At 52.8% G+C, this 23732-nt stretch overlaps 1 protein-coding gene across 1 annotated transcript in view; it reads left to right on the top strand.

Moving 5' to 3' along the window:
* The window catches only part of LOC144946726 (cadherin-7-like), an 88480-nt gene that overhangs the window by 16601 nt on the left and 48147 nt on the right, over positions 1 to 23732 (top strand). The window contains 4 exon segments of the mRNA XM_078875855.1: positions 16155 to 16673; positions 17197 to 17355; positions 18702 to 18837; positions 21727 to 21846. Of these exon segments, the coding sequence (XP_078731981.1) occupies positions 16425 to 16673; positions 17197 to 17355; positions 18702 to 18837; positions 21727 to 21846 (664 nt within the window). The 5' untranslated portion in view covers positions 16155 to 16424.

Below are 23732 nucleotides of genomic sequence, written 5' to 3'. Positions count from 1 at the left end.
AGATATCCCACAGAACCGCGTGCCAGTGCGTGAGTGTGCGTGCGTGCGATATCGCGTCCCTAGTGGCCGGTAAACAAAAAAAAAACGCTTAAGCGAGCTGCACTCACCCTCGTACAAATCGGTGAGCTACAGAGACCTCGACTCACCCTCATAGAGGTCTGTGAGCTACAGAGACCTCCACTCACCCTCATAGAGATCTGTAAGCTACAGAGACCTCCACTCACTCTCATAGAGGTCTGTGAGCTACAGAGACCTCCACTCACTCTCATAGAGATCTGTGAGCTACAGAGAACTCCACTCACTCTCATAGAGACCTGTGAGCTACAGAGACCTCCACTCACCCTCATAGAGATCTGTAAGCTACAGAGACCTCCACTCACTCTCATAGAGGTCTGTGAGCTACAGAGACCTCCAATCACTCTCATAGAGATCTGTGAGCTACAGAGAACTCCACTCACTCTCATAGAGACCTGTGAGCTACAGAGACCTCCACTCACCCTCATAGAGATCTGTGAGCTACAGATACCTCGACTCACCCTCATAGAGGTCTGTGAGCTACAGAGACCTCCACTCACTCTCATAGAGGCCTGTGAGCTACAGAGACCTCCACTCACCTTCATAGAGATCTGTGAGCTACAGAGACCTCGACTCACTCTCATAGAGATCTGTGAGCTACAGAGACCTCCACTCACTCTCATAGATATATGTGCGCTACAGAGACCTCCACTCACTCTCATAGAGATCTGTGAGCTACAGAGACCTCGACTCACCCTCATAGAGGTATGTGCGCTACAGAGACCTCCACTCACTCTCATAGAGATCTGTGAGCTACAGAGACCTCCACTCACTTTCATAGAGACCTGTGAGCTACAGAGACCTCCACTCACCCTCATAGAGATCTGTGAGCTACAAAGACCTCCACTCAGTCTCATAGAGGTATGTGAGCTACAGAGACCTCCACTCACTCTCATAGAGACCTGTGAGCTACAGAGATCTCCACTCACCCTCATAGAGGCCTGTGAGCTACAGAGACCTCTACTCACTCTCATAGAGACCTGTAAGCTACAGAGACGTCCACTCACTCTCATAGAGACCTGGAAGCTACAGAGACCTCCATTCAGTCTCATAGAGACCTGTGAGCTACAGAGACCTCCACTCACTCTCATAGAGACCTGTGAGCTACAGAGACCTCCACTCACTCTCATAGAGATCTGTGAGCAACAGAGACCTCTACTCACTCTCATAGAGATCTGTGAGCTACAGAGACCTCCACTCACTCTCATAGAGACCTGTGAGCTACAGAGACCTCCACTCACTCTCATAGAGATCTGTGAGCAACAGAGACCTCTACTCACTCTCATAGAGACCTGTGAGCTACAGAGACCTCCACTCACTCTCATAGAGACCTGTGAGCTACAGAGACCTCCACTCACTCTCATAGAGATCTGTGAGCAACAGAGACCTCTACTCACTCTCATAGAGATCTGTGAGCTACAGAGACCTCCACTCACTCTCATAGAGACCTGTGAGCTACAGAGACCTCCACTCACTCTCATAGAGATCTGTGAGCTACAGAGACCTCCACTCACTCTCATAGAGATCTGTGAGCTACAGAGACCTCCACTCACTCTCATAGAGACCTGTGAGCTACAGAGATCTCCACTCACTCTCATAGAGACCTGTAAGCTACAGAGACGTCCACTCACTCTCATAGAGACCTGGAAGCTACAGAGACCTCCATTCAGTCTCATAGAGACCTGTGAGCTACAGAGACCTCCACTCACTCTCATAGAGACCTGTGAGCTACAGAGACCTCCACTCACTCTCATAGAGATCTGTGAGCAACAGAGACCTCTACTCACTCTCATGGAGACCTGTGAGCTACAGAGACCTCCACTCACTCTCATAGAGATCTGTGAGCAACAGAGACCTCTACTCACTCTCATGGAGACCTGTGAGCTACAGAGACCTCTACTCACTCTCATAGAGATCTGTGAGCTACAGAGACCTCCACTCACTCTCATAGAGACCTGTGAGCTACAGAGACCTCTACTCACTCTCATAGAGACCTGTGAGCTACAGAGACCTCCACTCACCCTCATAGAGACCTGTGAGCTACAGAGACCTCTACTCACTCTCATAGAGATCTGTGAGCTACAGAGACCTCCACTCACTCTCATAGAGACCTGTGAGCCACAGAGACCTCTACTCACTCTCATAGAGATCTGTGAGCTACAGAGACCTTCACTCACTCTCATAGAGACCTGTGAGCTACAGAGACCTCCACTCACTCTCATAGAGACCTGTGAGCCACAGAGACCTCTACTCACTCTCATAGAGACCTGTGAGCCACAGAGACCTCCACTCACTCTCATAGAGATCTGTGATATACAGAGACCTCCACTCATCCTCATAGAGATCTGTGAGCTACAGAGACCTCCACTCACTCTCATAGAGACCTGTGAGCTTCACAGATAACCACTCACCCTCATAGCGACCTGTGAGCTACAGAGACCTCCACTCAGTCTCATAGAGATCTGTGAGCTACAGAGACCTCCACTCACTCGCATAGAGACCTGTGAGCTTCAGAGATAACCACTCACCCTCATAGCGACCTGTGAGCTACAGAGACCTCCACTCAGTCTCATAGAGATCTGTGAGCTACAGAGACCTCCACTCACCCTCATAGAGATATGTGAGCTACAGAGACCTCCACTCACTCTCATAGAGATCTGTGAGCTACAGAGACCTCCACCAACTCTCATAGAGACCTGTGAGCTACAGAGACCTCCACTCACTCTCATAGAGACCTGTGAGCTACAGAGACATCCACTCACTCTCATAGAGACCTGTGAGCTACAGAGACCTCCACTCACTCTCATAGAGACATCTGAGCTACGGAGACCTCCACTCACTCTCATACAGATCTGTGAGCTACAGAGACCTCCACTCACTCTCATAGAGATCTGTGAGCTACAGAGACATCCACTCACTCTCATAGAGATATGGGAGCTACAGAGACCTCCACCAACTCTCATAGAGATCTGTAAGCTACAGAGACATCCACTCACTCTCATAGAGATATGGGAGCTACAGAGACCTCCACCAACTCTCATAGAGATCTGTGAGCTACAGAGACCTCCACCAACTCTCATAGAGACATGTGAGCTACAGAGACATCCACCAACTCTCATAGAGACATGTGAGCTACAGAGACCTCCACCAACTCTCATAGAGATCTGTGAGCTACAGAGACCTCCACCAACTCTCATAGAGACCTGTGAGCTACAGAGACCTCCACCAACTCTCATAGAGATCTGTGAGCTACAGAGACCTCCACCAACTCTCATAGAGACCTGTGAGCTTCAGAGACCTCCACTCACTTTCATAGAGATCTGTGAGCTACAGAGACCTCCACCAACTCTCATAGAGATCTGTGAGCTACAGAGACCTCCACTCACTCTCATAGAGATCTGTGAGCTACAGAGACCTCCACTCACTCTCATAGAGACCTGTGAGCTACAGAGACCTCCACTCACTCTCATAGAGATCTGTGAGCTACAGAGACCTCCACTCACCCTCATAGAGACCTGTGAGCTACAGAGACCTCCACTCACCCTCATAGAGACCTGTGAGCTACAGAGACCTCCACTCACTCTCATAGAGATCTGTGAGCTACAGAGACCTCCACCAACTCTCATAGAGACCTGTGAGCTTCAGAGACCTCCACTCACTCTCATAGAGATCTGTGAGCTACAGAGACATCAACTCACTCTCATAGAGACCTGTGAGCTACAGAGACATCAACTCACTCTCATAGAGACCTGTGAGCTACAGAGACATCAACTCACTCTCATAGAGACCTGTGAGCTACAGAGACCTCCACTCACTCTCATAGAGACCTGTGAGCTACAGAGACCTCCACTCACTCACATAGAGATCTGTGAGCTACAGAGACCTCCACTCACTCTCACAGAGACCTGTGAGCTACAGAGACCTCCACTCACCCTCATAGAGGCCTGTGAGCTACAGAGACCTCCACTCACTCTCATAGAGACCTGTGAGCTACAGAGACCTCCACTCACTCTCATAGAGATCTGTGAGCTACAGAGACCTCCACTCACTCTCACAGAGACCTGTGAGCTACAGAGACCTCCACTCACCCTCATAGAGACATGTGAGCTACAGAGACCTCCACTCACTCTCACAGAGACCTGTGAGCTACAGAGACCTCCACTCACTCTCACAGAGACCTGTGAGCTACAGAGACCTCCACTCACCCTCATAGAGACCTGTGAGCTACAGAGACCTCCACTCACCCTCATAGAGGCCTGTGAGCTACAGAGACCTCCACTCACTCTCATAGAGACCTGTGAGCTACAGAGACCTCCACTCACTCTCATAGAGACCTGTGAGCTACAGAGACCTCCACTCACTCTCACAGAGACCTGTGAGCTACAGAGACCTCCATTCACCCTCATAGAGGCCTGTGAGCTACAGAGACCTCCACTCACTCTCATAGAGACCTGTGAGCTACAGAGACCTCCACTCACTCTCATAGAGATCTGTGAGCTACAGAGACCTCCACTAACTCTCATAGAGACCTGTGAGCTACAGAGACCTCCACTCACTCTCATAGAGATCTATGAGCTACAGAGACCTCCACTCACTCTCACAGAGACCTGTGAGCTACAGAGACATCCACTCACTCTCATAGAGACCTGTGAGCTACAGAGACCTCCACTCACTCTCATAGAGATCTATGAGCTACAGAGACCTCCACTCACTCTCACAGAGACCTGTGAGCTACAGAGACATCCACTCACTCTCATAGAGATCTATGAGCTACAGAGACCTCCACTCACTCTCATAGAGTTCTGTGAGCTACAGAGACCTCCACTCACTCTCATAGAGATCTGTCAGCTACAGCCACCTCCATTCACCACTTATCGCAGACGTTCACGGTTCGAATTCACCGGCCGCCCTGGTTATCACTGCAGTGGGCATTCACCGTCAAACGTCAACAATTGAAAGATTCTCCCGCAAAATACCCAGCACACCACCCTCCTCAAAAAGAGTCGTGAGACTTGAGTGATGCTGAAGAAGCTTAATGATGATAACAAAAAAAAGATGATCATTTAACGCCACTTGCCTCCCAAAAAAGTCAGTTAATGAGGGGGTCTTTGTCTGGTGTGGTGCAGTTGGGATCAGTAGAGCAGTGGTTCGCCCACTGCGCTCGGCAGCCAGCGACCAGAGTTCCAAGTCGCGCTCCTGACTAATAACAGTGACGCATATCTGAGCCTGTCGTTAGCCTCCTCTAGGTCAACTCAGCCTTAAAATAATTATAGGCAGCTGTTGCGGTGCATAAACATCATCACTTGAGGTGACAAAGGCGAGCCGGGTGTGGTGCTCCTGGCCACCCACCCGCCCGCCGTGTCGGTCTTAATAGGTGCTCGCTAACAGCACTTGCCCCGACAGTCTGTTAGAGGCTTAACAGGTGGGGGGGCTAGGGCGGGGGCTAGCGGGAGACCTGTGTCTTCGTACGTGTCCGCTATAATGAGTCAATGATTCATGCGTCTTAGTGAATCTCTCCCGGGTGCAACACGCGCACAGGAGTAGACACGTGTTTTGTGTTGTGTGTGTGCGCGCCTTGTGGTTTTGTAGTTTGTAACTGTTGTGCCATTACTGCTGCTGTTGTTGCTCAGAGATAGATAGGAGAGCGCGGAGAGAGAGAGAGAGAGAGCTGATGCGCCAGTGTTCTCCCCGCAGCTTCTGTTGTTGTGATTTGCACTCATTTCCCTATCGCAGACAGACAATTGGAGTTGGCGTTTTTTTTTCTCGTTTCGTTCGCGATGGCTTCTGTTTCGACTAATGTCATTGCGCATCCGTGTACAGCCCGACGTCCTTATGTTCATACCGTTGTTGTTGTTGTTGTTGTTTTTGTGAGCGTGTTTGTTGTTGGGGAATTGTGCCGTGTGATGTAACAACGCCCCGAGACTTGCGTTTGTCGTGTGAGTGCGGCGCGAGTTTGTTGGGTGGCTGAGTGAGTGCCCGCCGGGCAAGACGTGTTGTGTCCGTGTGGGGTGGACTGATGTGTGGGATGGACCGATACGTGTGGTGGACAGATATTTTGGGTGCATTGATACGTGTGGTGGACTAATTTACGACGTGGACTAATATGTGAGCCGGCATGATGTATCGGGAGTCGATCTCGGGGGGCCAAGTTCGTAGTGCGTTGTGCTAACTGCTGCACTACCACACACACACACAAACAGACTGTACACAAAGGGAACAAAATAATTAACTGACGTTCGTTTTAAATTTCGTATCTGACAACGCTCAGGGCTGGTGATGAACGTGTAATATTGTACAAGGGTTGACGTGTGTGTGTGTGTGCGTGAGTATGGGGAGCGGTGGCGCAGTGGTTAGCGCACCACAGCGCTCTCGGCCAATTACAACTCAGCCTAAACATGAGTACCCGGTGCGGTGTGAAGTTAACATCATCACTGGGGAGACAAAGGCGGTCGGGTGTGGTTCTAGCCACCCACTCCTTCGTGTGCCGTTCCGGCCTTCATAGGGGCTCAATAAGAGCCCTTGCCCCAACATTCTGTTATGGTTATACAGTATTGCGATGGGTTACGACATCACTTAAGGCTGAGTCGACCTGGGTGAGGCCCAGAGCGAGTATCGGACATCACTCGCACCGGAAAACCTCATCGGATCGCCGTAGTTAGTAGCGTAGTGCGCTAACCGTTGTGCCACCGCTCCCCACACAAACACAAAGACACCCCATTTCTCTACTCGTACAAAACTCCCCCGTTTAGCCTTCGACTATTAGCGAACACCGATGTCACGGACCGTCCGCCTTTGTCTCCCGAGTGGCGATGTTTTACACAAGTAGCCACTTGAGGCCGAGCCGACCTAGGGGGAGCCCCAGGACCGGTTCGGATGATGCGTCACCGGCGTTGGCGGCCGTGAGCGGGAATCGAACTCGGGTTCGGCGGATTCGTAGCGCGTAACGCGCTCACCGCTGCGCCACCGCTCCCCACACTCACACGCGCGCACGTAGACATCACATCACAAGACGCAGCATGGCCAGAGAATTCATTGTTGCTGCTTCATGACCTTTTAGTGAGGTTGTGGTGGAGGCAGGGGGAGTGGGGGGAGGCGGAGGAGCCGGGGGGGAGTTGGGGGGTGAAGAGAGAGAGTTCGTCCTAATGAACTCCCTGTTCGGCGGCGTTATTGCTGTTATCGTTGTCGAGACAATGGGCCCGCTAAATGGGTAACAGATGAGGCGGTAAGATGATGTTAATTGTGGTGGTCGTCTGGTGGTGGAGTGGTGATGGTGGTGGTGGGGAGCGGTGGTGTAGCGGGCAGCGCCCTCCACTACGAACCCGGGGACCCGAGTTCGATTCCCGCTCACGGCCAGCATCGGTGACGATTATCTGAACCGGTCCTAGGCCTCCTCCCCTAGGTCGACTCGGCCTCAAATGAGTACCCGGTGCGACGTGTAATCATCGCCACTGGGGAGACAAAGGCGGCCGGGCGTGGTGCTGGCCACCCACCCCCTCGTGTGCTGTGCCGGCCTTCATAGGTGCTCGCTAACAGCACTTGCCCCAACAGTCTGTTGCAGGCTATACGGGGGATCGTTGTCTTTGTCTTTGGTGTTGGTGAGTGATGGTGGTGGCTGGAGCGGTGGCGCAATGGTTAGCGCAACGCGCTAGGAACCCTGCTGCTTCCAGAGTTGTATCTCCAGCCACCGAGTGTGTTGATTTTCTGTTGATGATGATGATGGATATTATGCTGATCATGCTGATGATGATTGTATGACGATAACGCGTGGCGGTAGTAGCAGGTTATCCCTGTTTATCATCATCGGTGCGATGATGATGATGGTGGTGATTCTGACTATTGGGCGATAACGCTGCTGATGATGATGGTGATGCTGACGATGCTCCTCGTGATGATGATTCTGATGATATTCATTGTATGATTATTCGGCGATGATGCTGCTGACGATGGTGACGATGATGATATTATGCTTGTGATGATTTTGATGCTATTGCTGCTGCTGATGATGACGCTGACGATGATGATGCCGCTGCTGCTGCTGATGATGATGTTATTGCTGCTGATGCTGCTGCTGATGATGATGCTAGTGATGCTGCTGCTGCTGATGATGATGATGATGCTAGTGATGCTGCTTCTGTTGATGATGATGCTGATGACGCTGATGATGATGGTGCTGATGATAATGATGCTAGTGATGTTGCTGCTGCTGCTGCTGTTGAAGCTGCTGATGATGATGCTGCTGCTGATGATGATGATGATGCTGGTGATGCTGCTGCTGATGATGCTGATGATGATGCTGATGATGATGCTGGTGATGCTGCTGCTGTTGAAGCTGCTGATGATGATGCTGCTGCTGATGATGATCATGATGCTAGTGATGCTGCTGCGGCTGCTGATGATGATGATGCCAGTGATGCTGATGATGACGAGTAGTGGCAGCCACCGTTTATCTGTTCGCGTCTCCGTCGCCCCGAGGCGCCGCAACAAACTCCGCGCGGAGGAGCGGAGCGGCGCATGCGCCTATCGCTCGTGACAGGAGGCGCACAGACAAAGGTGGCCCGTGTAGCCTCGGACAAGCTGTCGGGCGGGGGGGGGGGGGGGCAAGTGCTGCGGCGTTGTTACATACGCGGGGTCTGTTCTGCTGTGTGGACGCTGAAGGGTTTTTTATGCGAGTCTATGGGTTTACGTGGGTCTCTCTAGCTTTGTAAATACCCTGGGTCTTTGTGTCAGAATCTGGAACTCTATGGATGTCTATGGGTCTCTCAATGCGAGTCTATGGGTTTACGTGGGTCTTTCTAGCTTTATAAATACCCTGGGTCTTTGTGTCAATATCTGGAACTCTGCGGATGTCTCTGGGTTTCTTTATGCGAGTCTATGGGTTTCTGTGGGTGTCTCTAGCTTTGTAAATACCCTGGGTCTTTGTGTCAATATCTGGAACTCTATGGATGTCTATGGGTCTCTCTCTGTGAGTCTATGGGTCCCTGTGGAAGCTGGACAATTACCCAGGCCCTCCAGAACAGAACAGAGGCAACGTAAATGTGGACTTTTGCAAGGAGGATGCTACACATTTCACGGGCACAAGATGAGTGACGTAATTATGCCATGGATATCGGATAGTGTAACACAGCCAGCAACACAAACGAGCGAGTGATGAGACGAGGCCAGTGTTGGATTCCTTGGACGTGCGCAATGATGAGAACACGAGAGACGGAACGTGGATGTTGTATTGACGTGGGGCGATTATAGGAGCGGCAAAGAGGCCCCGGGGGGAGAGAGCGAGTTGAGTTCCCCTCCCCCCTCCTCCCCTCCCCCCTCCTCCCCCCGCCGCGAGCGATGAGAGTGACGGGGGATTGCGACTGCGAGGGGGTTCTGATGCCGAGTTGCTGAGTGGAGATCGTGGGGAGAGCTGAGCGCAGGGAAGGCCACGTCTCTGATAACGGCACGGCTCAGAGAGAGAGAAATACACTGGCACTGCCCATAGACTAACATTGCCCATGTACTAACATTGCCCATAGACTAACATTGCCCATAGACTAACATTGCCCATAGACTAACATTGCCCATAGACCAGCATTGCCCATAGACTAGCATTGCCCATAGACTAACATTGCCCATCGACAAACATTGCCCATAGACAAACACTGCCCATAGACTAACATTGCCCTTAGACTAACACTGCCCTTAGACTAACATTGCCCATAGACTAACACTGCCCATAGACTAGCATTGTCCATAGACTAGCATTGCCCTCAGGCTAACACTGCCCATAGACTAGCATTGCCCATAGACTAGCATTGCCCATAGACTAGCATTGCCCATACACTAACATTGGCCATAGACTAACAAATGGTGCTCTCATTTCTACCGTGTACCCTCTCCATGCTGTTATAAGAGTAATGTTATAAGAGTAATGGTATAAGAGTAATGTTATACGAGTAATCTTCGTGTTATTTTGTCTGCGCGGACGGAGGTTGTGGAAGCCGCGTCTGTTGGAACGATGTCAGCCACACACAGACACAGACACCCACACAGACACACAGACACACAGACACCCACACAGACACACACACACAGACACACACACACACAGACACCCACACAGACACACACACACAGATACCCACACAGACACACACACACAGACACAGACACCCACACAGACACACACACAGACACCCACACAGACACACACACACAGACACACAAACACACACACACACAGACACACAGACACACAAACACACACAGACACCCACACAGACACAGACACACAAACACACACAGACACCCACACAGACACACACACAGACACACAAACACACACAGACACACACACAGACACACACAGACACAGACACCCACACACAGACACACAGACACACACACACAGACACACAAACACACACAGACACACACACACAGACACACAGACACACAGACACACAAACACACACAGACACCCACACAGACACACACACAGACACACACAGACCATTAACATCGGCTCGGCACGTCCGAGACCTCCACTGGCGCTCTGACCTACGATGGCAATGGAGCGCATTCAGAGCGCCGTGAGTCGTATCTGAGCGTGTCTCCGTGTGTCTCCACGTGTGTCTCCGTGTGTGTCTCCACGTGTGTGTCCTCGTGTGTCTCTGTGTGTCTCCACGTGTGTCTCCGTGTGTGTCTCCACGTGTGTGTCCCCGTGTGTCTCTGTGTGTCTCCACGTGTGTCTTCACGCGTGTCTCCGTGTGTGTGACCGCGTGTCCCCATGTGTCTCCGCGTGTGTGTGTCTCCGTGTGTCTCCGCCTGTCCCCTTGTGTCCCCGTGTGTCTGTCCACGTGTCTCCGCGTGTGTCTCCGTGTGTCTCCGCCTGTCCCCGTGTGTCTCCACGTGTGTCTCCGTGTGTGTCTCCGCGTGTCCACGTGTGTCCCCATGTGTCTGTCCGCGTGTCTCCACGTGTGTCTCCGCGCTTGGCCAGTGGCTCTACCGCCCAGTTGTGGTTGGGTGCGTGTGCTCTGTGCCGCAGTCTCGTAAGGGATCGGGAGCCAAGTTAGACTCCTGGTCAAGGTCAGGGTGCCCTGGTGGCGAGATGTTAACACCCTCGCCTGGTATACAGGAGGTCGTGGGTTCGATCCCGACCATGGCGCCTGCTGCATATTTGGAATTTGAATGTCTATCTCTCTCTCTCTCCACGTGGTCGCGTTTATCCCTCAACATTTAGAATCAACATCACGCGTTTAGAGTCTATTTGGCTGCTATAAATGGGCACTTTGTTGAGCTAGCGTTCGTGACAGTCAGGTAGCTTCTGAAAGAAGAGCAATATGTAGCTCAATGGGCCGTATCTGGAATTATTTTCAGAAGTTAAATAGTCAGATATTCATCACAAGATGTCCATGGATTATGACAGCGACTGCCGACCTAAATTAAACAAAAATGTTTGCTGATCAACGAATCAGGGAAGAGACTGGTAACGAAATGGGAGCCAACGGCCCGGAGAACAACGGCGGGCAGGCACGTTCCTGTGCGGAGATGGAGCGATGAAAATGAGTTGATGGATTGATGATGGGTCGTTGGGAATCGGCGAGACTTTGCAGGATAAACCGGGTCTCGTGACCATCCTATAGATAGACCACGTCTCACTGTGTGAATTATGATGATGATAATGACGCTGGTGATTAGGTAATTCACGGCTCCTCTATCTGGGGAATAAATGCAACCCGCCAATTAAGAGACATGTTGGTCCATTCTTGATTTATATATCGGTTAATAATACTACTTAAAAAATAATAATCCATTTATTGCTACTACTATGACGGCGAGTCTTGCGTTATTTTCGGAACTCGCGGATGCGGCTGCATTATTAACGCGGCTGCATTATTGATGCGAACACAGTCGAGATCATTGCAAAGTTTAGACGTCAGCCTCGCGGCGCTGCTGACTCGAGGGTTGTCTGTCTGTCGGCCTCGCTCGCTCGCTCGTACACGCACCACCACACACAAAGACAAAGATCCCCCAGGTAGCGTTTAACAGACCGTAGGAGGCACGCGCCGTTTTTGAGTAGCACCTGTGAAGGTTGGCACGGCAGACGAGGGGGGTGGGTGGGTGGCCAGCACCACGCCCGGCCACCTTTGTCTCCCCAGTGGCGATGTTTTACACATCGTGTCACGTGCCTCTTTTAAGGCTGAGTCGACCGAGGGGGGGGGGATCCCAGGACCGGTTCGGATAATAATAGTAATAATAATTCTCACTGATGGTGCCGGCCGTGTGCAGGGATCGAACTCGGATCATCGGGTTTCGCTCCGGCCACAAAAGACAACAATCCCCCGTATAGCCTTAACAGACTGTAGGGGCAAGTGCTGTTAGCGAGTGTCACCTATGAAGGACGGCACGGCACACGAGGGGGTGGATGGCCAGAACCACGCCCGAATGCCTTTGTCTCCCTAGTGGCACAATGTTTACACACCGCACCAGCTACTAATTTGAGGCTGAATCGACCTAGGGGAGGCCCAGGACCGGTTCGAATATCCATCACTGGTGGCGTCGGCCGTGGGCGCGAATCGAACTCGCGTGGCCGGGTTTGGTAGCGCGGCGCGCTAACCGCTACACCCCCCACACACACACACACCACGGACCCCACGTACAGTGTTGCTTTGAGTGAGATGAGATCCATGGACAGCGCCTGCACGTACGTGACAACACGGACGTTGCAATGCTGGATCCGACCAGCTACACACTTCGCTGTCCACGGTGCTGAGTTCATTTCAACGAAATAAAACCAAAGACAAAGATTCCCCGTGTAGAAATTCACGGGCTGTAGGGACAAGCGCCGTCATAGCGAGTAAGCAGCCGAATAAGGCCGACACGGCGCACGAGGGATTGGGTGGCCAGCACCACGCCCGACCGCCTTTGTCTCCCGAGTGCTGATGGTTTACACTCCGCTTCAGCTACTCATTTGAGGCTGAGCCGACCTACGAGAGGCCCAAAGAATGTCCACTGTTATTGGTCGTGCAGAGGGAATAGCTCTCGGGGCCCCCCTGTTCGTAGCGCATTGCACAAAACCACTGCGCCACAACTCCCCACTTAAATCACACACCGGCACACACACACACACAGGCACACATGAACGCACACACAAACACACACACGCGCGCGCTCGCGGCGTTAATATTTAAATTCTGCGGCATTTCAAACTCGGGGCGTTGTGTGTATGGGGTGGGGGTAAGTTTGGAGACACGGACCATGAATACGCCCCACCCCTAACCTCTCTACCCCCCCCCCCTCTATGCCCCCCACCCTCGCCCACTCCTCTCGCACCCCCAACACGTTCACCCCCTGCGGTGATTGCTCGTCGACTTGCCGAGCCGCGTAATAATTTTACCCTGGCCGCAGCAATCAGCTGCGCTCACGTGACCTCTTCTTGCTGCCACTAGAGGCGCTACGATTCACCGGCGGGTTTTTCTTTTATTCTTCTTCACGAAGCGAGCGGTCTGCACGCTCCCGTGTCCCTCTCTCCAGCAAATCCAGCCAGCCAGCCAGCAAGCCAAACTCGTGTTTTGTAAAATAGTTATGAGACGTAATGTCGTGACGATGCTGCGTTGGCAGTGGTGCACAACGCGACATCACCACGACACTTACTCGAACAGCGACCGTCAATACCAACACCGTGTGCGTGAGTGCGCGTGTGTGTGTTTCCTTAACCGTGCAATAATATAAAATAAATACATTTTCGAACGATGGCACCTTTCTTCAGAGCACGCGACGAAGGGTCCCCCACAATCGGGTGCGGAATTTCCTTTTGGCGTCTATCAAATCGGTCCTCGGAATTTTATTCGAGACTCCGAATCGCGACGTTATTTTTGTTGTTACCATCGAGTCGAAATCGGTGGAGGAAACGGGGGGGGGGGGGGGTGTGAGGAGAGGGTTGGGTGCTGTTTGTTACTGGCCGCTTGACGGTTTTTTGTTGTTGTTGTTGTCGTCCCGACCTTCATGCCTGTGTTCAGCAAAGTTGTATTCACCGTTTAAAGAAACAAATCACAATTGTTAACAATCTTTACATTTTAATTTAAACCGGTTATTGGGCGAAACTGCAGTGGTGGCAGTGGTGAGCAAGCAATGTGCTACGGAGAAGGACCATTGCCCGAAACGTTGCCTATTATATGTTTTTTAGATTATAAAATCGTTTTACGTATATATTCACTTTAAGGCCACACTTTATATTTTGGTTATCATTTGTTATCGATATATCTATTAACGTGATATACACACGGCGCTTTGTAAATGCTGCGTATTATTACAGCAATAATTTTATGAAATCACAAAAATTTGTAAAGCCTCAACTTCGCCGTCTCTCCCGTTTGCACCGCTCCTTGCCCCGCTGTTCGTTGCCAGGAGCAGTGGAGATGTTGCGTGCGCGTAATAATTTGCATGCAATTTGCGTTCATTGTAAATAATTAATTCTTAAGCACATGCTTAAATGCGCGCATCAATTTAGTGTTCAATGAGGCGGCGGAGACTACATTTGGTGGCTGGTGATGGTGGTTGTGATTACCACCGCATGCCCAAGCAGCTTCTGTTCGGCCGGATAGAGAGGGGGGGGGGGGGGCGAGGGCTAATTGTGCGCGGCACTGGGCCAGAGAAGATAATTAGCTGATGCGGTACAGGAGGATGTGGAGCTGAGTGGATGAGCCGATGGCTGGTACCGGTGGTGTCGAGATCGGCCTCTGTGGAGGCGGAGGCTCGCGAGGAACGCTTCTGGGCAGTTGGAGGCAGTCGTCCTCCAGCAACAGCGGAGGGTGGAGGAGCGATGCTCACAACAACGAGCGGTGGCGACCGGGGGGTTAAAACGCAGCGGGCTGGCACAGCGGGGAGCAGAGGTGGTGCGTATGCCAGTGGTCATCTCAGTCAGTAAAACCCACGGCACCTGGGTCTGTCCCGTGACCTGTAGCGAGCACGCAGCCTGGCACAGACGCTGTGGCGACGTCACTGCCACTTAGTGGCGAACGGCGGTCGTCGCTGTTGTGATTGTGGTGGTGGTGTGATGTTGATGTCCGTTCTCGACAGCTCTGAGGTGGTCAGGAGATGGCAGTGCAGGAAGTGGGATCGTGAATCTGTCTGTGCGGAGTTGTCTCGGATTCATAAACCTCGCGCGCGTTTGTCTGCTGGGGATTTTGCTCCGGGATTCTCGGATTTTTCCTCCACCACACGAAGCCAAACTCTCATCACTCAGGGAATGCATGGCCCACACATCCCACCATAGCAGCACCCTCCTGGGCAATGCATCAGAATGTGCATTTATTCTGGAGGAATCAGATGAGCGATGAAGCCATTTTTTCACAGATGTCCAATGGGGGCACGGGGTAAGAACGTCACAACACTGAACAATAATAAAACATATACGATCGTAGTGCAAAGTACAGGTAAGGTAAACAAATCCCCCAAAACACATACGAATAAAACTAAACCATCCCCATCCTACCAGGCAAAGCCCACTTCGGTCTTAAACAATTTTTTATAAGCGACCTGGCCACACATTATAGCTTCTGGGACTCAGTGAGGCTCTCCTGGGGAACTAAATATGCACGTTTATAATATAACTTATTATCGTACACTCTGTCACGTGGGCATACGTATAAACAAATACAGCGTTGGGAGTTGGTGGATGACACAGGGATGGGAGTACAGTATCTCAGGTTCTAGTTTTAAGGGTTATTATGACACAGGTGGTGATGATCCTGATGCTGCTGCTGATAGTGATGATGTTGCTGATGGCGATGCTGCTGCTGCTACTAATGATGGTGGCGAACTGCTGCTGTTGCTGCTGATTGTGGCCTTACTATACGTATGTTGAACTTCGTTCGCACCGCACGTAGCCAACCGCGTTAATCGGAGGTGCGATGATGATATTGCTGCTGCTGATGATGCTGCTGATGATGAAATTGCTGCTGCTGCTGATATTGAACCACTGCCATCCCTGTTGTTGCTGCCTGCTGCTTCTGCTGCTGCTAGTGCCACCGCTGTTGCTGATGGTGATTCTGATGGCGACGCTGATCATTATTCTCGCTCTCGCTCCCCCCAACCGCCAGTGAATTCCACGACCGTCAAATTCAAAGCTTCCCACAAGCCCGCCTGCTCGTCAGCAGCCGCGGGTCCTCGTTCTCCTCTACCACCACCAAGAGCATCATCATCATCACCACCGCCAGTGAATTCCACGACCGTCAAATTCAAAGCTTCCCACAAGCCCGCCTGCTCGTCAGCAGCCGCGGGTCCTCGTTCTCCTCTACCACCACCAAGAGCATCATCATCATCACCACCGCCGCCCGTATTGGAGCACGACATATCTGGCTACAAGAGAGATGCGTTCGCCCGGGTTCGACCTCCCGCTTCTCGGGGGAGCTGTCCTTTTCCTTCTCGTCGTCGCCCTAGCCCCTCTGCAGCCAGCGACCGCAGCCTGGCAGGCGATCCAGCCAGGTCAAGGCCAGGCTCAGGGTCAAGGTCAAGGGCATGACTTGGGGCTGGCTCGGAGGAGCAAGCGGAGCTGGGTGTGGAATCAGTTCTTCGTGGTGGAAGAATTTAAAATGCCCGAGCCTTTCAAGATCGGCAAGGTGAGTCGGTGTGAGTGCGAGATGTTAACTACCTCACCTGGTATGCAGGAGACCGTGGGTTCTATTCCGACCCTGACGCCTGCTGTATATTTGCAGTTTGCATGTTAGTCTCTCTGCACGTGGTCGCGTGGATTTTTGCTCCGGGCCCTCTGTGTTTTTGTTCATTCCTTCCTCCACATTTAGAATCAAAGTGCTTTTGACTCTAGGCGGGGTTGATAACTGGCTGGGGCATCTTCTTGGTTCTTTCGGTAAAGTCACGAAGAAGGGAAATAATAGAATAATACAAATAAAACATAATAAAATAATATAATATAATAAAATAATATAATAATATAATAATGGCTGGGTCGTGTCTAGTAGGCAGGGCTGAACGCACGTGTCCTGGTTGAGCCTCCAAGCAAAAAAAGCCCAAATCTTTGCCCCTTCACGACTCCTACTTGTCGAATGTCAAGACACGTGACACAACCTCTCTCTCGCTCTCTCTCTCCTCCACCCCTCCCCCCACCCCGGCCCCTCCCCTCAGCTCCATTCTGACCAGGACCCTGGGGACGGATCAGTTCTCTACCTGCTCACGGGGGAGGGAGCAGAATCCCTCTTCACAATCGACGAGCACACGGGCGACATCCGAGTGTCCCAGGCTCTGGACCGCGAACAACAGTCGCTCTACACTTTGCTCGCGCAGGTAGAGGGGGGGCGGGGGGTGGGGGGTGGGTGTGGGGGGGAGAGGTGGGGGGGGGAGAGGTGGGGGGGAGAGGTGGGGGGGAGAGAGGTGGGGGGAAGGTGGGGAGGGAGGGAGATGTGAGGCAAAGGGGTGGAGGGGTGATAGAGAGAGAGGGAATGAACAGGGAGAGTGAGGGAGGGAGGGCGCAATGGGTGAAGTGAAGGAGGGAGGGAATAAGTGGAGGGAGTGAGTGGAGGGAGTCAAAGTGAGTGAAGGAGGAGGGGGTAGAGAGGTGGGGGGGAGTAGGAAACGGGGGGTGGAAGGGGAGGGTGGGGGGGGAGAGAGGTGTGGGGAAGGTGGGGAGAGAGGGAATAAGTGGAGGGAGGGAGAGAGTGGAGGGAGGGAGTCAAGGTGAGGGATGGAGGAGGGGGGGGAGAGGGGTGGGGGGGAGTAGGTAACGGGAGGTGGAGGGGAGGGTGGGTGGGGGTAGTCCCGGGTGACAATCCCGAACCAATCATTCCCTTCCCTAGCAGCCCCAGGGGCAGCACTTCTCCACGCACCCTGCTGCTACACAGAGGAGCATTCGTCGCATGGCAGCCAAAACCGATATTTTTAATCCTCACGTCTGGAATTTAGCCAAAACGAAGTGCAGTGCCTACATTTAATATGACAGGGGTTGGTTTCGTATGCCTGTGTGCAGTGATTGTGATGCGATTCTATATAGTTCTCTCTGTGTAAGTCTATATGTGTCTATGTAAATGTGTGGTTTCTGTTTGGGTCTACGGGTCTCTATGTTGTCTATGGGTCTCTATGTTGTCTATGGATCTATATGTGAGTCTTTGGGTATATCAGTGAATCTATGGGCCTCTATGTGAGTCTATGGTTTTCTTAGTGCGTCTATGGGTCTCTCTGTGAGTCTATGGGTCGATGTATGAGTCTATGACTTTCTGTTTGAGTCTATGGGCCTCTATGTGAGTCTATGGGCCTATGTGTGAGTCTATGGATCTCTATGATAGCCACTGGTGCCCGGGCTTAGGCCATCAACTCGCTACACTAAGAGACCCACGCGCAAACGCTGCGGTTGTGGCCGAGACCTGGAATGGAACCAAGGCTTTGCAGCGGCGACTGATTCTTGTCTCTTTCCTCCGGGCTGCCACGCTCACACCCACCTCCTCCTGTGACAGACGGACATCCTCCGCCATGGTTACGACGTCCCTGCGTTGGTTGGCGTGGTTGTCTCGGAGATGCGATGTGGCAGCCTCACGAGCGATGCGGTTCACTCTAGAGTGACGTGGTTGTGACGTGGTTGTGACGTGGCCGTGACGTGGCTGTGACGTGGTTGTGACGTGGCTGTGACGTGGTGCAAGGTGGTGGACGCGGTGACCAGACAGCCCCTGGAGCCGCCCACGCAGTTCGTGGTCAAAGTTCAGGACATCAACGACAACGAGCCGCGCTTCCCCGACGAGCCGTACCTCGCCAGCGTGCCCGAGATGTCTCCCATCGGTGAGCCGCCGCTCACCACCGTTCGTTGTCCTTCCCCCCCTCTCACCTCCCATCAGCGCGGTTGGCTACGTGTGGTGTGAAAGAAGTTCAACATGCAATCATGCACACCACGCACCACACTCTCGGACCCACATTCGTTTGAATTTCGTCCAACGTTGGACCAATGTCGGGCCAACGTTGCGCCAACCACATTCCCAACGTTGCCCCAGCGTCGGCGTGTTCACCTGGTTTATCCGTGCGCATGATATTGAAACGCGTCTCTGCAGCTCCTTGGTGCAGTTCAGGTCGGGGCGGAATAAACGGAGTGAGAGACGTCCGCGCGGGCTCGCGTTTTTGAGGGAGGTAAATAGATAAATAAAGAAAAAGGGAACATTTTTAATTCGGCGGAGTGAAATATTTTGGGCGGAATAAATTTCGGCCGAGAGCGGCGGTGGGTGATGATGAATGCCCGGGCTCCGTGCTGGGGCTGCATTGCTGGATTCAGAGCGAGCAAGGAATATCGGAGAGATTATGCGTGATTGAGATGAGCCCAAGTGGGGAGTGTCAGTGCAGGTGATGGAGTGAGTGAGGGTTGAGGCGGTGGCGGTGTGTGGGGGAGCGGTGGCGGCAGCGGTTTGCACGCTGCGCTACGAACCCTGCGAGCCGAGTTCGACTCCCGCTCGCGGCCAACGCCGGTGACGATTATCTGAACCGGTCCTGGGCCTCTCCCCCCTAGGTCGACTCAGCCTCGAATGAGTACCTGGTGAGGTGTGTGAACATCGCCACTAGGGAGACAAAGGCGGCCGGGGGTGGGTGGTGTTGGCCACCCCACCCCCGTTGTGTGCCGTGCCGGCCTTCATAGGTGCTCAGTCTGTTAAAGGCTATACGGGGATCTTTGTCTTGAACAGGCTGTTGGGACACGTTCTGTTAGCAAGCACCTATGAAGGCCGGCACGGCACAGGAGGGGAAGGGTGGTCAGCGACACGCCCGGCCGCCTTTGTCTCCCTAATGGGTAATGTTTACTACACATCGGACTAGCTATTCATTTTTGATGCTGAGTCGACTTAGGGTGGCTCGGGATGGTTCAGATAATCGTCACGAATGTTGGCCCTAAGCGGGTATCGAACTCCAGTCGCCGGGTTCGTAGCGGAGCGCGCTAATCGCTGCACTTCCGCTCCCCTATTTAGCAACCACCCGCAACACCACATTTAAGGCTGATTCGACCAGTGGGAGATTGAGGATTGTTTCAGACATCCTCCACTCGACATCGGAGACCTTGAGCGGGAATCTAACTCAGGTGGCCAGGCTTCGTAGCGCAGTGCGCTAACGACTGCGCCACTGCTCCCCCACTCTGCCCCCTCCCCCAGCCTCACCCCTCCCCCAGACAATTCACAAATCCATACCCTGCTCCGTTTATTTATTTACCGTTGCGTTCAATTAATAACATTTGTGTCGTTACGGGCCCGGAGATGATTGAGCAGAGACATTCACGGGTCCCCACTCTGCGTGTGGGCGGCGATGCTAAATTGTATAACTAAACGTTCGTCCAACGTTCGTCCAACGTTCGTCCAACGTTGGAACAACGTTCGCCCAACGTTGGTACACTGGAAAGACAAAGGCGTCCGGGTGTGGTTCTAGCCACCCACCCGCCAATGTCGGGTGCCGAGCCGGCCTTCGTATGTGCTCGCTAACAGTGCGTGCCCCAACGGTCTGTTAAAGGCACTAGGGGGATATTTGTCTTTGTAACAACAGCAATGATGATAGCGACTGATTTTATTTATTCGGCAAACCCTCGCCGAGTCTCAAGACGATCGTTTCAGGAGGGTCCCTCCAAATCGGCACGCGCGCTCAATTCTACCAATCAGTGTTTGGCTCCACGATCGTCTCTTTAAAGCAGCTCAATCCTCCCGTAAACCACGTGGCTTGTGTGACCACACCCCCCCCACACTCTGAAACCCCTCCCCCTCTCCCTGCCCACGGTGAGAACAGACGCCGCTCCACGCAGCAGCCTCTTCCTCCTCCCTCTCCGCATCTCTCCCGACCCCTTTCGCTCTCCCGCGTCTCCGTTCACTTTCCACCCTCTCCCGTCTGATTCATCATCTTTCTCTCGTCTGCTCTATGCACGTCAGACTTCTTTCGCACCGCACCTTGGCCAACTCTTCGTCCCTTCCCCCGCTCCTCTCCATCTCCCCATGAACCACCGCATCCTTGACTCTACTCCCCTTCACGTGGTGCAGTCACGGGTGCGACAGTGTTCACCGTAGTGCATATGCGATCGTCAATTCTTGAGCACCGCTATTGATTCTGGCCAGCGCCACAGCCTGCTGATTTCGTTTCTCCACTGCTGATGTTTACACTCCACACCAGGTACTCATCTGAGGCTGGGCCGACAGAAGGAGAGGCCCAGGACAGAATGTCTTTGTGTGTGTCTCTGTATCCCCGTGTCTCCTTGTTCCAATGTCCCCGTGTCCCCATGTTCCCTTTTATCCGTATCCCCGTGTACCCGTGTCTCACACGTACCCGTGCCCCCATGTCTCCATGTCCCTATGTCTCCGTGTCCCCATGTCCCCGTGTCTCACACGTACCCGTGCCCCCATGTCTCCATGTCCCTATGTCTCTGTGTCTCCGTGTCTCCGTGTCCCCGTGTCCCTATGTCTCGGTGTCCCCGTGTCTCCGTGTCTCCGTGTCCCCGTGTCTCACACGTCCTCCCGTGTCCCCATGTCTCTATGTCCCTATGTCTCCATGTCCCCATGTCCCCGTGTCTCACACGTCCCCGTGTCCCCATTTCTCCATGTCCCTATGTCTCCGTGTCTCTGTGTCCCCATGTCGCCGTGTCTCACACGTCCCCGTGTCTCCGTGTCTCCGTGTCCCCGTGTCCCCGTGTCTCACACGTCCTCCCGTGTACCCCAGGAACGTCCGTCACTCGAGTCACGGCTACGGACGCGGACGATTCTTCGTATGGGAACAGTGCGAGGGTCGTCTATCGGCTGCTAGAAGGACAGCCATACTTCTCCATCGACGCCAACACCGGTGAGACAAGCCCCCTGCTCCCCCTCCCACCCCCCGTGTCTCCCCCCGTGTCTCCACATCTCCCTTGTCTCCCATGTCCCACGCCCTGTCTCCATAATTGAGATGATTTTGCTGCTATGAATGTCCACGTGATAAGACACTTTGTTGAGCAATCATTTGTGGCCAGGTCGCTTCTGATAAAGAAGCTCATAATAGCTCGGTGGGGCCTCACCTGGTTAAAAAAAAGTGTTTTTTTTATTTGTATACTTTTCAAGTGATGTGTTTGCCTTTCCTATACTTTGCACTCCGATTGTTTGTTTAAGCGTTGTTTGTTGTTGTAACGTTCTGATCTGCCCTCGAATGGATAACTGTGCAAAAGAGCTGTATAGCTTGTCGGATTCCTCCAGTATAAATATTATTACGACGAATCTCTCCCTGCTGCATCCCAACGTCCCACCTCCCATTCCTCCCCCCGTCTCTCTCCGTATCTCTCTGTGCGTCTCTCTGTCACCATGCGTCTCTCCCCATCTCTGCTCCAATCTCCCCGTGTGTCTCTCTCGATCTCTCTCTGTCTCTCTTTTTTCCCCCCGATGTCTTTCCATCTCAGCACGTCTCCAGATCTCTCCCCAAACCCCTCCCTCTACTCCGTCCCCTCTCTCCTTTCTCTCCCTCCCTTCCTTCCATCCCTCCCTCTCTCCTGCCCCATCTCCTCCCATAACCCCCTCCTCCTCCTGAATTCCCTCCCGGCTCCCCCTCCCTCTCCTCCTCGCCTTCCGTCTCATTAATCAATTACAGCTCCTCACTTAATTAACGCGTGTTTCGTCACCTCCATGGGTGGCTGATGTTAAATTATCAAACGCATCCGCACGGTATGGATCCTCGATAGGACACAGCCAGGGATGTTACCGATCCCGCTGCTGCTGCTTGATTGATAGCAATCATAAGCACGAGCACTCCTCGCAGACGGTGGCAGAGAAGGCGCGGAGCCTCGGCCGGACCCGCGCGATCAGAGCTCACAACGGGGGCAGTCGCTAAGACACTCACTGAGTCGGCTGCCCAGAGAGTGGTGGTGGGGTGGGGTATGGCCCTCCCCCCCTACCCACCCACCTCCCCCCACCCACCCACCTCCCCCCACCGTTTCGCTCATGTCCCCCTATCCCATACCTCGCCCCCCCCCACCCCACCTCCCTCCCCCTGTTCACCTATCCTTCCTGCCGTACCTCCACAAACACCACTTGCCCACCCCCACATCCACCCCCACCCCCCATACTTACCTCCATGCTGATGATGCTGAAGATGATGTTGATGACAATGAGAGTGTAACGCTGGTGACGATGGCACTGCTGCTGCTGCTGACGATGATACTGCTCCTCATGATGCTGCTGATAATGCTGATGATGCTGATCATGATGCAGAGGATGATGATAATGATGCAGGTGATGTTGATGATGACAATGAGAGTATAACACTGGTGACGATGACACTGCTACTGATGATGCTGATGATGTTAATGATGTTGATGATGATGATGATGCCGAGGATGATAACGCCGAAGATAATGATGCAGATGATGCCGATGATGACAATGAGAGAGTAACGCTAGTGACGATGGCACTGATGATGATGACGATGGCACTGATGATGACGATGGCACTGATGATGATGACGATGGCACTGATGATGATGACGATGGCACCGATGATGATGACGATGGCACCGATGATGACGACGATGGCACTGATGATGACGATGGCACTGATGATGATGATGGCACTGATGATGATGACGATGGCACTGATGATGATGACGATGGCACCGATGATGATGACGATGGTACCGATGATGATGACGATGGCACTGATGATGATGACGATGGCACCGATGATGATGACGATGGCACCGATGAT

Source organism: Lampetra fluviatilis, chromosome 42 (assembly GCF_964198595.1).
Source record: "Lampetra fluviatilis chromosome 42, kcLamFluv1.1, whole genome shotgun sequence".
Lineage (NCBI taxonomy): Eukaryota > Metazoa > Chordata > Hyperoartia > Petromyzontiformes > Petromyzontidae > Lampetra > Lampetra fluviatilis.
The sequence above is the reverse complement of the archived record's forward strand: the minus strand, read 5'-3'. Positions and strand labels throughout refer to the sequence as shown.